The following is a 15,677-nucleotide window of genomic DNA, read 5'->3' as shown; positions in this document are numbered from 1 at the left end:
TGTTCCTAAATCTCTTCGATGAAATGCATGAAACTTTTGTAACTTAAAGAAAGTCTCAAAAAACGAAAGTGGAGTCTGGGGGAAATGCTGGTGTGAACTGATGGGAAGTAAGATCCATAGCAATTGCATATGCCTGTGTTTATCCTAACGGCCTTTGAAATTGGCCAGTGCAATGTACAGAGAGTTTGAAACACTGACTAGTACAGCTGATCATGGGGGGAGTACCTGCCTCGGACTGACCCTAAGCTTTGGTGCCATCTCATTCCATCTACTTCTCACTTGACCCAGTATCTCCCATACTCACATCTCTTTGTGGGATCCCACATTGCTTTAACAGCTGCTTCCCCTGTTCCATGGAAAGAGTGTTGGGGTCCATTGTGGATGCTGCTGGCCAAGGGCATCTGCCTCCCTGGGGAAATAGAAAAGGAAGCCACTGGATTCTTATGCCCTGAATTGCAACTAGCTTCTAACAAGTCACTGAGTACACTGGAAAATACTGTTTGGAAGCCCTCCGTCAAAGGTACAATGGCCCCTTTACTGCTCACTATCCACCCCATCTAAATCACAAAGTTAGGAGGAAATATTGGCCTTGATCTACTAATGAACATTTCTGAAATATGGTTTGAATCAGGCTCTATCTCAGGAAGTATGAAGCAGTGAACTAATCCTTTCCTCAACTCTTAACACCACCTTCCATGGATTGTCCCCACCCTCCTAGTTTTCCCATTTGATACACCAAGACCCAAAACAATAATGGAAACTCACCTGTCGTCTTTCTCCAGGTCTGAGGTTGCTCAGGTGTGGGCACAGGGCAATTCCTCTGGAGACAGAAGCTTCCAGCACATCCAGTGAACAGGTAGACTGAGGGGGAAGAGCCCGTGTCCTGTGGCTTTATACTGTCCCATGAACCCAGGATGATCACGTGACATAACCTAATCCCCACAACTCAATTACATTGAGATCATTATCATTCAGGCCTCTGATCTGGTTAAGTACTCTATTGAATGCTACTCCTATAGCACTTTTCATATCAATGCATACGTGGGCATTTCAACAACACATTGTATTTTGGTGTTGCCGCCCCCAGCATTTTTTATAAATGTAGTATGTAACAGCGTATTTTAACAATATACGAAAGCTCCTAAAAATGTCATGGGGAAGGCGGTTTCCAAACGAGTTGGTCTTGCCCAGCAAGTTAAGCAGATTAAGCTGAAGCCGTGTGCATTGCTGGTATCCCCTGTTGGAGTCTATGCTGCTCTGCTTCTGAGCCAGCTCCCTGCTACTGTGCCTGGGAAAGTATAGGAGGATGGGCCCCGGTCAGCCACAGGAGAGACCCAGATGGAATTCGTGCCTTGTAGACATTTGGGGAGTGAACCAGTGGATGGAAGGTCTCTCCCCCTCCCCCTCTCTCTTGCCTCACCCTCCCTTTCTCTTATCTCTCCTCCTCAGACTCTTGCTAATCCTTTCCCAGAAATAAGCCACTCATGAAAAACAGGATTCAAAGTAAGACTTTCTGTTGCAAAAAAATTTGTAATCCATTCATGCTTTTTCACACCGGGCATTATCAATCCGCATTTGAAAGGCTCCTCATGTGCATGGATTGGAAAATGATGGTACACTGAAATAAACTTCTCTTGTAATTCAATTGTTCATGAACTCTTCAAAGTGTTCTCATTGTTTTAGAGAGGGGCTATGTGCTGATGCTAATTAGAAAATATGGGAGGTCAAAATTATGTTTAATGCACCTAACCTGCTGATCATCACAGCTTAGCAACGAGGGACACTGGAGAGTATCGCTGTGGACCCTCAGGATTGTGTGGCTCATGGGTTGCCGGGCTCCCTGCCTGGCACTTCCAGAGACTCGGGTACCAAGGACCACAGCCTGAGAAAAGATCAAACTCCGACCTTGAAATGCGGTTTCTGCTCCGTGTGTATCACTTTGGCACCTTCTGAACTTGCAGAAAATCTCAGTCAAGCCAGTGTTTGCGCCAGGAATACAGGCCAGCCCTCCCCCAACTCCACTCCTTGAGCCCGGGGCCACACTGATGTGAGAGTGATGGCTGCAAGCCGTGACCATTTTTAGAACTTGAAAACCCATGTTTCTCTTCTCTACCTCTGATGGCTCTGCCTAGTGAGTTGGTTTTCAGCTTCCTTATTTCCCCCCATTCTTATTCGAGTGAAGCCTGGCTCGCTTGTAAAATGAGGACAGGTCAACAGGAATGATCTTTGCACACACACATGTGCAGCACTGTAAATGCTCTCCGGGTAGAGTAAATGTTCCAAAACTTCATGGTTCAGTTTTAAGCCCTGTTACTTCTCTAACAAAATCCTGCATTAATTATTTCCTGTCCTTCAGCTCCTTGTCACTCCAACTGTGACCCAGAGAGATCACTTTAATCCCTTGGAAATGGAGAAGCAGGGGCCAGCCTCTTGGTGCCATGGGGTAGGCCACTGCTTGAGACACCAACACCCCACATTAAAGTCGTGATTCGAGTCCTTGCTGCTCCGCTTCTGATTCAGCTCCCTGATAATGAGCCTGGGAAAGCAGCAAAAGATGGCTCAGCGGTTGGTTTGCTGCCACCCTTGTGGGAGACCAGGATGGAGTTCCTGGCTCCTGCTTTCAGCCTGGTCCAGATCTGCCTGGTGCAGCTCTCAGGGAAATAAACTAGCAGAGGAAAGTTTCGGTGTGTGTGTGTCTGTGTGTGTCTGTATGTGTGTCTGTGTGTGTGTCTGTGTGTGTGTCTGTGTGTCTGTGTGTGTGTGTCACGTGTATGCACACACAGAAACACAGTCTCTCAAATATTTTTTAAAAGACATTTAGGAGCTTTGAATAGCAGGCCAAACTATTATGTAGGTTAGTTTCTTGGGAAACTTAAAGAATTAATCTGAACTTACATTTCTTAAGTGAATATAAAGGAAACAGGGCTTATTACTGAAAACTCAGGAAAAATTAGAGGGCTGTGGGGACCTCCAAGGTTCTCAAATGCAGAAGGCAGAGTCTGATTCTCTAGACAGATGAGGATAGACCTGCCAGGCATCTGATGCACAGCATCTCGGAAACACTGGCACTGGGTGCCTGGCTTCACCGCTGTGCTTTCACTTGTATCTTTTGGAAATCCCCCACATGCACACCTAGTTAATGTGGTGCAGCTCAGTGGGAAGAGGACTAGCAGAGAGCTCTCTATCTTGCTACGAGCTCCCAGCACAGCCTAGCATCCAGCAGACACATGGCCTCCTTGTCAGCCCCTCATAACAGGCTGGGCATTTTCTGCTCCCCTCTGTGTGAACCCTGTTTGTCTCCAGGGTCAAAGAAAAGAAAGAGCCTCTGCAAAACACTTTGCAGTCTCTTTCCTTTGTAAAGATTTTTTTATTTATTAGAAAGAGTTAAAGGGAGAGAAGGAGAAGCAGAGACAGAGACAGAGAGAGATCTTCCATCCACTGGTTCTCTCCCCACTTGGCGGCAACGGCCGGAGCTGAGCTGAACCAAAGCCAGGAGCCAGGAGCTTCTTGTTGGTCTCTCACGTGGGTGCAGGGGTTCAATGACTTGAGCCATATTCTGCTGCTTTCCCAAGGCCACTGCAGAGAGCTGGACCACAGTGGAGCAGCCAGTGCTGGCCCACCACCGAATTCTCTTAAGTGACATAGCTAGAAGCTTTTTGTCAGTCTTGGTAATTAGCAATTGGGAAAAAAAATTGGAAAAAAGAGTTCTCAGCTCCCCAGGGCCACATGGACCTGACCTCTGTTGGTGATATGATGATGGTGGCTCTGAGGGGAGGGAAGTGATCAACTCAAAAATGGGGATCTCGGTGTCTGGCTCTCACCCTCCCCACGATGCTGCCTGCGGGAACCTTCACCCTTAGCCCATCGTCCTCCAACAGGGTGAGCTGGGGAGACTTTCTTGCTTTTGTGAGAGATTTATTTATTTGGAAGAGCAACAGGGAAGGAGGGATGAAAGGCAGTCAAAGAGAAGAACACAAAGAGAACAAGAGATTGAGATCCTATACACTGGTTCACTGCCCAATTGGCTGCAACAGCCAGGACTGGGTCAGCCCATAGCCAGCAGCCAGGAACTCCGTCTGTGTCTCCCACATGTGTAGCAGAGACCCACATCTGTTGCTTTCACAGGTGCATTAGTGGGAAGCTGGATTGGTAGCAGAGCAGCTGGGACTCAAACCTGCACCCTGATAGGAGATGCTGCCATCCACAAGCCATGGCCTAACCCTGCTACTTACTGCACAGCACCGGCCTCAGGAACGAGAGGCAGCGTCTGTAGGAAGGACTCCCGCAGGAGCTGCATAAGTGGTTATGGCAGAAATGGGGAGCAAAATGATTCCCCCAGAGGAAATGGGGAGTACTTCTGAGGCATGAGCTCACTGGTAACAAGAGATGGGGTCAGAGACCCTGCACCAGTCTCTGATGGCTCCTGGTGTCATGTCGAACCAATCCCCATGATCCACAGTAACCTTGACGCTGGTATTAACTCCAAGTAGTAGTGAAACCTGTAGTTCTGAAGTCAGTCTGCTCCTCTGCCGCCTTACATATTCACAGACCAAATTTCAGGATGCCTACTGATGTGCCTGTAATTCCTCGAGATTTGTAATGAAGGGTGAGACACTCTGTGGAAGTCATGTGATGCTTTGAAGAAACAGGAGATCCCAATGGCAGTTGCTGGGCTGGAAATGTTTTCCGTATCCTTAGGTGTGTAGAGGACTCACCAGAGACAGTGATTGTATCTCTACTGGAAACACTCTCCTCTGGTCATTCTGATGAGACCCTTTCCTGTTTATAGCTAGGGAAGATGTATTTAATGAAAATGGGACAATATAATAAAGGGTTTAAGATAACAGCTGTCATGGTGCCAGTGTTGGAGCAGCAGTTAAACCACAACATGGGAAACTCACACACATATCACAGTGCCTGGGTTTGATCCCCAGCTCTTCTGTGCATTCCAGGAGGCTCTGGAAAGCAGCAGATGAGGTCTGAAGAACTTGACGCCTGGCTACCCACCTAAGAGGCCATGATTGAGTTCTTGGCTCCTTGCTTTGGCCTGCCTAGCCCTGGCTATTGCAGACACTGGGGGAGTGAACCAGAAGATAGGCTACTCTCTCTCTCTCTCTCTCTCTCTCTCTCTCTCTCTGTCTCTCATTCTCTCTCTCTCTCTCTCTCTCTCTCTCTCTCTCTCCCATCCAGATAAACAAATTAAAGCAAAATGCTTATAACTTTGAATCATACAAAAGGATAGCAACTGTCACTTTCAAATGTCCTGTGACATTTTCTCTGCATAAGAAAATTCTAAAAACAATCCTATACTGTCTGATTCCCAATTTCAAAGTATTTGTGCACACATTGGAGTTTCAATAGGCTAATCCTCCACCTGCGGTGCTGGCACACCAGGTTCTAGTCCCAGTCAAGGCGCCACATTTTGTCTCGGTTGCTATTCTTTAGTCCAGCTCTCTGCTATGGCCCGGGAGTGCAGTGAAGGATAGCCCAAGTGCTTGGGCCCTGCACCCACAAAGGAGACCAGGAGAAACACCTGGATCCTGGCTATGGATCAGCACAGTGCGTTGGCAGCAGTGCACCGGCACCAGCAAACATTGAGAGTGAACCAATGGAAAAAGAAGACCTTTCTCTCTGTCTCTCTCTCTCTCTCACTGTCCACTCTGCCTGTCAAAAAATAAAAATAAAAAATAAAATGTATATGTGCACCCATTGGACTCACATTGAACTCTTTAATTAATCCACAATTATTCTTAGGTGTTTAAATTTAACTGAAAAGTGATCTCTGTTAAATATAAGAGTAGGGAAAAGAGAGGGAGGAGATGTACATTTTGGGACATGCTCAATCTGACTTTCTCCAAATGGTAGAGTTAGAAACGTGCCAGCCTTCAGCGAACTCTAACTCTCTTTTCCCTACTCTTATATTTAACAGAGTGAATCTTTACATGAATGGAAGGGGAAAGGGAGCGGGAAAGGGGAGGGTTGCGGGCGGGAGGGAAGTTATGGGAGGGGGGAAGCCATTGTAACCCATAAGCTATACTTTGGAAATTTATATTCATTAAATAAAAGTTTAATAAAAAAAAAAAAGTGCCAGGAGACTCCAATCCAATCCTATCAAGATGGCATGTACCAATGCCATCTCACTAGTCCATGTGATGTTTCAGTTCACAATTGATCAATTGATAGGTGTAAGAGTCAAAGAGATCACATAAACAAGACTAGTGTCTGCTAATACTAACTGAGAGAATGAAAACGGAGAGAACAATGCACCATGGGAAGCAGGATACTCAGCAGACTCATAGAATGGCAGATATCCTAAAGAGCACTCTGGCCTCAGAATCAGCCCTTAAGGCATTCAGATCTGGCTGAAGAGCCCATGAGAGTATTTTAGGTATGGAAAGCCCAGACACTCTGGCAAAAAATTAAAAAAAAAAAACTAAATGAAAGATCTCTGAGAGTGAGCTCCCAGTGGAAGAATGGGCCATCAAAGAAGGAGGTACCTTTCTCTGAAGGGAGGAGAGAACTTCCACTTTCACTATGACCTTGTCTAACTAAGATTGGAGTCAGTGAACTCAAAAGGCATTTTTATCCTTGGCAACTCATGACTAGAGCCTAGGGAGATTACTGACGCCATAAACTAGAGTGTCAATTTGTGAAGTCAACAAGAGAAGTCACTGTGCACTTACTCCTCATGTAGGATTTCTGTCCTTAATGTGTTGTTCAATGTGAATTAATGCTATAAATAGTACTCAAACAGTACTTCACACTGTGTGTTTCTGTGTGGGTGCAAATTGTTGAAATCTTTACTTAATATATACTAAATTGATCTTCTGTACATAAAGATAATTGGAAATGAATCTTGATGTGAATGGAAGTGGAGAGGGAGCAGGAGATGGGAGGGTTGTGGGTGAGAGGGAAGTTATGGGGGGGAGCCACTATAATCCAAAAATTGTACTTTGAAAATTTATATTTATTAAAATAAGTTAAAAAACTGAAAAGGTCAAAAAGATTTTTAAAAAATTTAAAAAAAGATTATGGCAGTACGTAAGATACACTAAATTAAATGAAAATTTATATTAAAGTTAGAATGGATCTTTAGCAAAGGAAAATCAGAGGCAGAGACAGAAAGAGAGAAAAGGAGGAGGAGGGGGAGCAGATTATGTATTATACTCAAGCACTCCCATAAAACAACAGGAAAAAGAAAGAACACAATAGGTAAAAATAGAAAACAAACCAAAAAGCACTTGAAAAACAGGTATACAAATTCTTTCCAATGTGTGATGAGGACATCAATTTCCTTAGTGATAATGAGTGCAAACAAAACAGCTACCTAAAACCATCACATATTAAACACATAAAATAGATGCAAGGCGCCGGCACTGTGGCACAGTGGGTTAAAGCCCTGGCCTGAAGCGCCAGCATCCCATATGGGCACCGGTTCCAATCTCGGATTCTCCTCTTCTGATCAAGCTCTCTGTGATAGCCTGGAAAAGCAGTAGAAAATGGCTCAAGTGTTTGGGTCCCTGCCGCGTGGGAGACCTGGAAGAATATCCTGGCTCCTGGCTTTGGATCAGAACAGCTCTGGCCATTGTGGCCAATTGTGAACCAGTGGATGGAAGACCTCTCTCTCTTTCTCCTCTCTCTCTGCCTCTCCTCTCTCTGTGTAACTCTGACTTTCAAATAAATAAATAAATCTTTTTTTAAGGCAGTCAGAGGTTAGGGTGTCCAGGGGAGATGTTCAGGGCCAGGGCAGACTGTGTTGGGTGTTTTCAACAAAAATCCTGACTATCAGAATCAGAAGTAATTAATGAATTGGTAAAACAAACTCATCTACTTTTATCCAGAATCCTCAGAGACACACAAGAAGGTTTGTAGCCTTTTACCACTCTCAACAGCTGTCCCTCAGATCAAAGAAAAGATTGCATTTAAGCTTTTGGAACTAACATCCAATTACTCTCCTGATGTCTCTGACTACAAGGAAGGAAAAATATTAAGCCACAATCCAGAGACCCAGAAAGCAGATATACAAATTCTTGTACCTTTACCTGCCCTGAAAGTACCTGGGGAATTTGATTAGGTTTATCACAATGAAAATGGCACCAAGGTAGTGGAGTATGCTGTGATGCAGGAAAGGAAGACCACTCAATATGGAGAGAGCTGATTGATTATTGAACCTGCAAGTAACGCCTTGCATTCAGAACTTACCAGAGTATGACCTCTACACCTGTTCATCTATAAATATCTGGTTTGTGAAAGTGCCTTTAACCTGAAATTAAAAAAAAAAACTAAGGATTTGAAAAAAAAGATTTTTTTTCAACAAAGAAACTTATCCCTTTTTTTGACAGGCAGAGTTAGACAGTGAGAGAGAGAGAGACAGAGAGAGAGTTATAGACAGTGAGAGAGAGAGAGAGAAAGGTCTTCCTTCCATTGGTTCACTCCCCTAATGGTTCCACAGCCAGCACTGCACCGATCCAAAGCCAGGAGCCAGGTGCTTCCTCCTGGTCTCCCAAGACCAAAAAAATTTATCTTTTAATTCCATTTATTCAAGAACTTTTTGAGGTGTTCTTAGGTAGTTATATATAAGATTTACAAGAGAAAAAATAGACAATCCATGTAATTTTATTTAGCTATTTATGCAACAAGTTACAAAAAAATGAGTAAAATCTAGAAGTTAAAAATACCTAGAGGAAATAAATAAAATTGGCAGAATAAGACAATGGGAGAGATACAATGAATATCACACAAAAAGATGAATCAATCCCTACATACATACATAAATTTTGAAAGAATTTTATTTTTGTTTGACAAGTATTGTAAATGCATATGGGGTACCATGTGATTTGCTTATACATGTATGTTGCAATGTTCAGAAAATGGTCAATATATCTGTCTCTTCAAACATTTATTATTTCTGTATGGTGAAAACATTCAAGATATTTTCCATCACCTTCTTGTTTCAAAAATATACAAACCAGTATTGCAGCCGATAGCCATGCAGTGTGCACTAGGACAACAATGTATCGCTTTTACATTACTCTTTAAGACCATTCCCAGTAAGTCAAATATTTTTACAGACTTCAGTTGGATTTCCTTAAAAGCCATGCACACAAAATATAAAGATACAAAGAAAAAGTAAATATTTTCATGTGAATCTCACCGATGGATAAATGACCTTGGTGCTGTGTCTGGGTTTCAAGTGCTGAGCTGAGCAGCTTCCCCAGGACCACTCCCTTCTTTCTCAGAGATCCATGTCAAAGATGAGTCGCAGCTCACGCAGTTTATTTTAGCCACACTGTCGAAAGTCAGGTACTGGGAGCAAGCCAGTTACAGGCTGTTTGAGCACTGACCTGGAGAGTCTCTGAATGAAGAGGATTCTCTGTCTACATAACCACCCCTCTTCTTATGTCTGTGCTCAGCCTATGTCAGGTACTAGGAGTTTCTGTCCTAAAGGAAGTTTGAGCTGAGCATGCAGAGGAAGTTGTGCTTTAGGTGAGTGAGAGCTGCCTGTGTGCTGGGGTGGTCTTGTCTGCTGGGCTTCCCTGGGCCAGGACTGGAAATCTCCAGGCTGGGTCACATCCTACAGCTGAGGTACAGGGAGTGTCACCCTGCCAGACCTCCAGGTGGCCTTTAGGTGTCATTGACCTTACAGCTAGGGTTTATCTCCTGCACTGTCCTACACATAGGTACACACACTTCAGAGTAGAATAGACTGTGAGGTTAAGATGGCTTGTTGTTATTCTTATTAGCATTGCTTTGCACTACTTATTTTTTAAATTTTTAAAATAATTAGTGGATAGAATACCAACATAATTTGACTTCATTTGTCTACATGAGCATATACAAACACATATGAACACAAATATCCCTAACACATAGAAATAAAAACAGGCTCTATGGGGCCATTCTTCCTCTTCTGATTTGATGCCAATCTGAAATGGGACCCCTGCTATATGGAGTCTTTGTCCCACCCCCATAGCTTGCTCACTTCTGACAAAGTCATTATATCAGGCTCAGGTGATTCCCATGATTTCTCCATAAAATCCACATTTCTTGGTGGTGCCAGGAACATTAGTAATATTTTCATATTACAGGAACTGACATGAGAATGACATAGTAATTCATTTTTTTTATTTGACAGAGTTAGTGAAAGGGAGAGACAGAGAGAAAGGTCCTCCCTCCACTGGTTCACCCCCCAAATGGCTGCCACGGCCAGGACTACACTGATCCAAAGCCAGGAGCCAGGTGCCTCCTCCTGGTCTCCCATGCAGGTACAGGGGCCCAAGCACTTGGGCCATCCTCCACTGCCCTCCCAGGCCACAGCAGAGGGCTGGACTGGAAGAGGAGCAACCGAGACCAGAACTCGGCTCCCACGTGGGATGCTGGTGCCACAGGCAGAAGATTAACCAAGTGAGCCACAGTGCCGGTCCCAGTAATTCATTTCTAATTACTAACTAGCTCATTTCTTTTTTTAGCACAGAAATTCAGGCTTCTACTTTACCTGACTCTGATACCAGGACTCCTTCAGAAATGTGCTTTCACTTGCAGAAGGATTAATGAATAAAGAAATCATGTCCAGGGGCAATGTTTGGCCTGTTGGTTAAGATGCCAGAGAAGGCCACATCCCATATTGGAGTTAACAGGTCCTATACCCAGCTCTGCTATTGATTCAAGGTTCCTTTTAAAGCAGAGGATGGGAGATGCTGAAGTTGACTCTACTCACTGTGTTCTTGTGACTCACAAGAAACATGTCAACTAAGTGCCTGGCTCCAGCTTTGTCCCCATTTCTGGGCTTTTACAGGCATTCTGGGAGTGAACCAGAGGATGAAAAACTCTGTTTCTGAATATAAAATAAATGCCAAGTAATAAAGCTAAAGTAGTTAATTAAACTTGAAGCATTGGAGAAGAAACCATTGTGAATACACTTCAATTTCGACATACTTCCTTAGCAGAGAATTCTGTATTTCTTTTGTGGGCACAGCACAGCCTGGGCACCCTGGAGTCATGGCTCATGAGGATGTAGGGGCTCACAACTGGAAAAATCCCAGCAATTACTTCAGAGGTGGTCACCAGCCACAAACTCGGGCTGCTTAAAACAGCCAAGCAAATGTGAAGGATGGAGGAGAGAGTGCTCAAAGACACAAAGGTGCTCACCAGGACGAGGATGCTGTGGGTGGCTCTGGACTCTGGGGAGGACCTGGAGGTGATGTTCCTCCCATGGATGTATTGGACCTGCTGCTTGTGCCTGTACAGGGTGAAAACTATGGAGCTGTTGGCCAAGAGCATGAGTGCCACAAAGAGAGCATCTCTGAATAGCACCTGGGCAGCATACAGCAAGTCTAAGAATTTTGTACGACTCACAGAATAGCAGTAGCCATGATCAGTTTTCTTTGTGATGTTTTTGTCATTCCTGTTTCCAATCACATGCACAGGCACCATGACATTCGTTATCAGGTTCAGAAACCAGCAGAGGATAGTGGAGGGGCTGATGTACTTCGTTGCTTTTGCTTTAAGCTCTGCCCATCTTGGGTTCCTGGCACTGATTGTGATAGCTTGGGAGATACTCAACAGGCAGGTGCTGCCAATGGACACATCCCTGCTCACTCTCTGCACATAGAACACAAGCTTGCACCCAATATCACTGAGGAAATGCTTCATCCCAAAAGCTGCCATGGTTTGAGGAACTCCTCTAGAGAGAATGACTAAGCAGTTGGCTACAGTCAGGTGTTTGATGATCAAATCTGTGGATCTAAACTTGCATCCTGTGAAGTAGAGGTAGAGATAGTGGGAAAGAAGAGAGAGATTTCCCAGAATTCCAGAGATAGTTTGAAATAAGAAAATCATCCCTATTGTCAAGTCTCTGGTTTCCATCCCATCAGCTCCCAATGCCTGATATTGTCTCTGAGCCTAAGATTCCCGTGGGGGCAATGAAGCAAGAGCCCCATGTATGAGTGGCAGCTGAATTTAACATTCTCTTTTTATACTTTTCTCTCGTAACATAGATTCACCCTTGGAGTTAACTGGTTAACATTTTTATTTATGAACATGTTTCCAAAGAGGATCATGTGTAACCTTACCGCTCTTTACAAAACATTTATTGCAAGTGTGAAGAGATGCATGTAGTAATTCCAGAATTTTTCATACGTCCATAGAAGGCAGCAGCAGTCCTTTCATTGGAAATCAAATATCCCTCAGGCAGCTACAGATTTGTCTAAATTTAAAAAAAAAAAAGCAGGTAAGTTCACCTGGCACACATGTAGTGAGCTGTGTTCTTTGGGATGCATAAATGTGACCCTAGTTATATTCACCTGGCCAATGCACTGTAGATTAGTGGCACTGGGTCTTAACAGTTTCATACAAGTTTACTTCTATACATGAGATTTATTGCATAAGCCAACATCACTAATGGTTAAATATTTAGGTATGTTTTTAAGATGCCGAAAAATTTATTTTCCTATAATTTTCTGGGGTCTTCTCCTTGAACAATCGCATTTTATTAAATCAAATTGGTTGATATAGGGAAGGGCATGGAAACACTACTGTGCTATTCTCTAGGAAGAGATGAAAAACATGGACTGATCCTATTCTCGGCCCAGTACACTGGGACAGGAGACATGGTATGTCTTGTATGATAGAAGCTAAACATTCCTACTGTCATGTCATAAAATTATAGTATTTAGTAATACTTAAGTGAAAGCTTTTCTATCAGGTGAGATTTCTGAAAGATACTGGGTATAGAACACATACACCTTATGAAATCTCAGAGGGTCAAATCCTGTGTGTTTTATTGCTTAAAGTTGTGGAGCTTGCAAATGGCATGAAAATATTTCAATCCAGAGAAAATGTCAGAAGAGACACTTGAATGTGAAGCTCCTTCCTACAGTGAACACTACCTTTCATTAACCAAGCTTCCCTTACTTCGAAGTGGAAAACAATCAGAACGTAGTAAGGAACCATAAGTGATTCCTAGGAAACAAACACTGGCTCCATTGCACAGCTGGTAGAGCAGAGTCCAAGGAAACCTTTCTGTCCCAGCAGTCGCCCCTGGACTCTTCGTTCACACCCAGCTCTGGAGGACCTCGGTGGGTTTGTCCTCATTACCCTACAAGCGTGTGAGTCTACAGGCTCCTCTCTGTTAATTCTGAGAGTGGAGACTTTGGCTCCTGTGAATCCACTGAACAGCAGATGGATTTGGAACGACAGTCCTGAAACATATTGCACCAGTTCTCATGACCGTGGACCAAACCCCACAACCAATGTCATCGTGGATGACACCAAATCACATTAGGAGCCCCCAGGGGTTGGTGTGGGGTGGAGGACTGTACCACGGCAAATACATCTTTCTTTTCCTTTTCATATTTGTATGAACAAAAGCCACTGAGCCTGTGCTGGCTGAAGTGCCCGTTCAAATGGATAAACAAGGCTTGCTGAGAACTCAGAGTCTGGCCTTGAAGAGTCAGCTGCGGTAGCAATGGAATCTGGCTCTGCCAGGTCAATGAGACAGGCAGTCTGAATGTGTTGGAAAAAGGCAACGGTATGTGCATCAGTAAGGGCAAGGTTGGCATGGGCTCTAGACTGGCTGGGCTTGCTCCCCATTAGCATTCACAGACATTGCTTTAACGTAATGCTCAGGGTCCGTCAGATCTCAGCACAAAGAAGGCTTTGCAGCTGTGCAGTCCTACAGAGCACACAGGCACATCCTCCTCATGATGAAGGCAAGCCCTCAAGCTGGTTTCCCAAAGAAATGAGCTCATGGCCAAGACACCCTGAGTTCAGACCAGCACCTGGCTCAGCAGCCAAAGCTCCCTGCACCCTCCATCACCCCACAGACTCTGCACTTACGGGAGGGACTTCTCTGCCCACACCTCACCACTGAGAACTTACACCGTCTCTTTCTTTACCTTCAGATTCTGTCCTTTTGATGTTGATTTGGCACCAGAGAGAGTGAGGGAGTTCCAGTAACAGGACCCTGTCTCCCGGTCCTAGTTCACACATCTCTGAATCCTCCCTCTCCCTGGGAGGCTGGGGCACAGGACCAGGAGCCAGCACAGCTGAATCCCCTTTCTCATCTGATCACTCACACAGATGCTTGACTGCCTCCTTGTGGGAAGCCTCTCTCTTTCTCACTCACATAGCAAATCCCCTGATCTCTGCTACCAGGACACACATCGGCACTAAGCTCACCACTGTCATAAGGAGTGGGCTGGAGGCAGCTGGAGCACTAGAAATGGTGTGTGCCTGTGACCTCACCTCCCTGTGGAGCTGCAATTATCTTTCCACCTGCAGCAGCACTGAAAGAAAAATTGGGGTTGAGAACATTTGTGAAAATATTTCCCTCCTGCTAATTATCAGGAACTTTTATAACATTCTAGTTATTATTTCAAAGGAGATTGTTAGACTCTTACACTCTGTCTTTTCTCAGCTCCCTGGGGCAGACAGGGTCTGACTTGTAGGGAGCAGGAGATCCTGACTCTGACATGGGAGGGATGAGAAGTGACACTCCTGCATCTCTCAGGATTCATAGATTTCTGTCTGCCCTAGTGAGTTCCTCCCCAAACTTCATTCATGTGATAATGATCAGATGAGTGTGGGGAATGCTCCTGAGAAAGGTTTTCAGAGACCCAGGTGCAATGGAGAAGGTGATGACCAGAGTTTAATTAGAAACCGCTGTTCTTTGTGTTGGTGTTGTGGCTAACTGGTAAAAGCCCCAGCCGCTGCAATGCCCACATCCTGTATAGACACCTGTTTGTGTCCCCAACTGCTCCACTTCAGATGCAGTTCCCCTTCGAACATCCTGGAAAACTATCAGAAGATGGCGCAATTGCTTGGGCCCCTGCCACCCACATGGGAGACCCCAGTGAAGCTCCTGGCTTTGGCCTTGGCCATCCCCAGAATTATGGTTATTTGGGGTGTGAAGGGGCTGGTGGGAGATCTCTTCCTCTCTCTGTAACTCTGTCATTCAAATAAATACATAAATGTATAAAACAGAAGAGAAAACATTTTTCTATTCATAGTAATAAAAATATGATAAGAAATTAAAAACAAAAGGAAGGAAAGAAGGATGAAAGATGGAGGGAGTTGTATCTATGAACAAAATATAAAGAAAAATGAACTTGTACAGCCCGTTGCAGGAAATAAATCACTAAATAGCCACCAAGGAAGGAAAACACTGCATTTGTCTGGTACTTCCTGAAAAATTCTTTGGTATTACAGAGGATTTAGGGATTTTATTCCCAAGGATTCCTTATAAGTTTGTGCCTTTCTTTCTCATCTCCAGTGGACACTGGAGAGAATAATATCAGTGTATATGCAGAATGTTAAGAGCCCTCAGAAATGAAACCATGGTGTAACAGGCAGATTCTCAAATTCCCTTAATTCCTAGGTAAACCATCTTATCTCCTCAATTCAAGAGAATTGAATGGTTACCATGGTTTTCTGGCTGCACCCCTTTTTGCTTATTGCTTATAGTCTTGATTGACTTTGTAATTAAAGAGGAAATGCAACATGAGTTGAAATTTACTCTTTGAGGGGCAGTGCTGTGGCATAGCGGGTAAAGCTACCGCCTGCTGTGACAGTATTCCCATGTGGATGCCAATTCAAGACCTGGCTGTTCCACTTCTGATCCAACTCTCTGCTGTGGCCTGGGAAAATAGTAGAATGTGGCCCAAGTCCTTGGGCCCCTG

The 15,677-nt window shown here is 44.3% G+C and overlaps 1 protein-coding gene across 1 annotated transcript; it reads right to left on the bottom strand.

The window, feature by feature from the left end:
* Positions 1–10,920: 10,920 nt before the first annotated feature.
* Positions 10,921–11,865, bottom strand: LOC133748706 (vomeronasal type-1 receptor 4-like). The gene has a single exon (XM_062177641.1). The coding sequence runs from the start codon at positions 11,863–11,865 to the stop codon at positions 10,921–10,923; it is 945 nt and encodes a 314-aa protein (XP_062033625.1).
* Positions 11,866–15,677: the final 3,812 nt, after the last annotated feature.

This window comes from Lepus europaeus, chromosome 19 (assembly GCF_033115175.1).
Source record: "Lepus europaeus isolate LE1 chromosome 19, mLepTim1.pri, whole genome shotgun sequence".
Taxonomy (NCBI): domain Eukaryota; kingdom Metazoa; phylum Chordata; class Mammalia; order Lagomorpha; family Leporidae; genus Lepus; species Lepus europaeus.
Note: the sequence above shows the minus strand (reverse complement) of the source record. Positions and strands in the feature narration are given on the sequence as shown.

Excerpts from the sequence above, each read along its gene's own strand:
- LOC133748706 (XM_062177641.1), bottom strand. The coding sequence starts at position 11,865 with ATGGAAACCAGAGACTTGACAATAGGGATGATTTTCTTATTTCAAACT.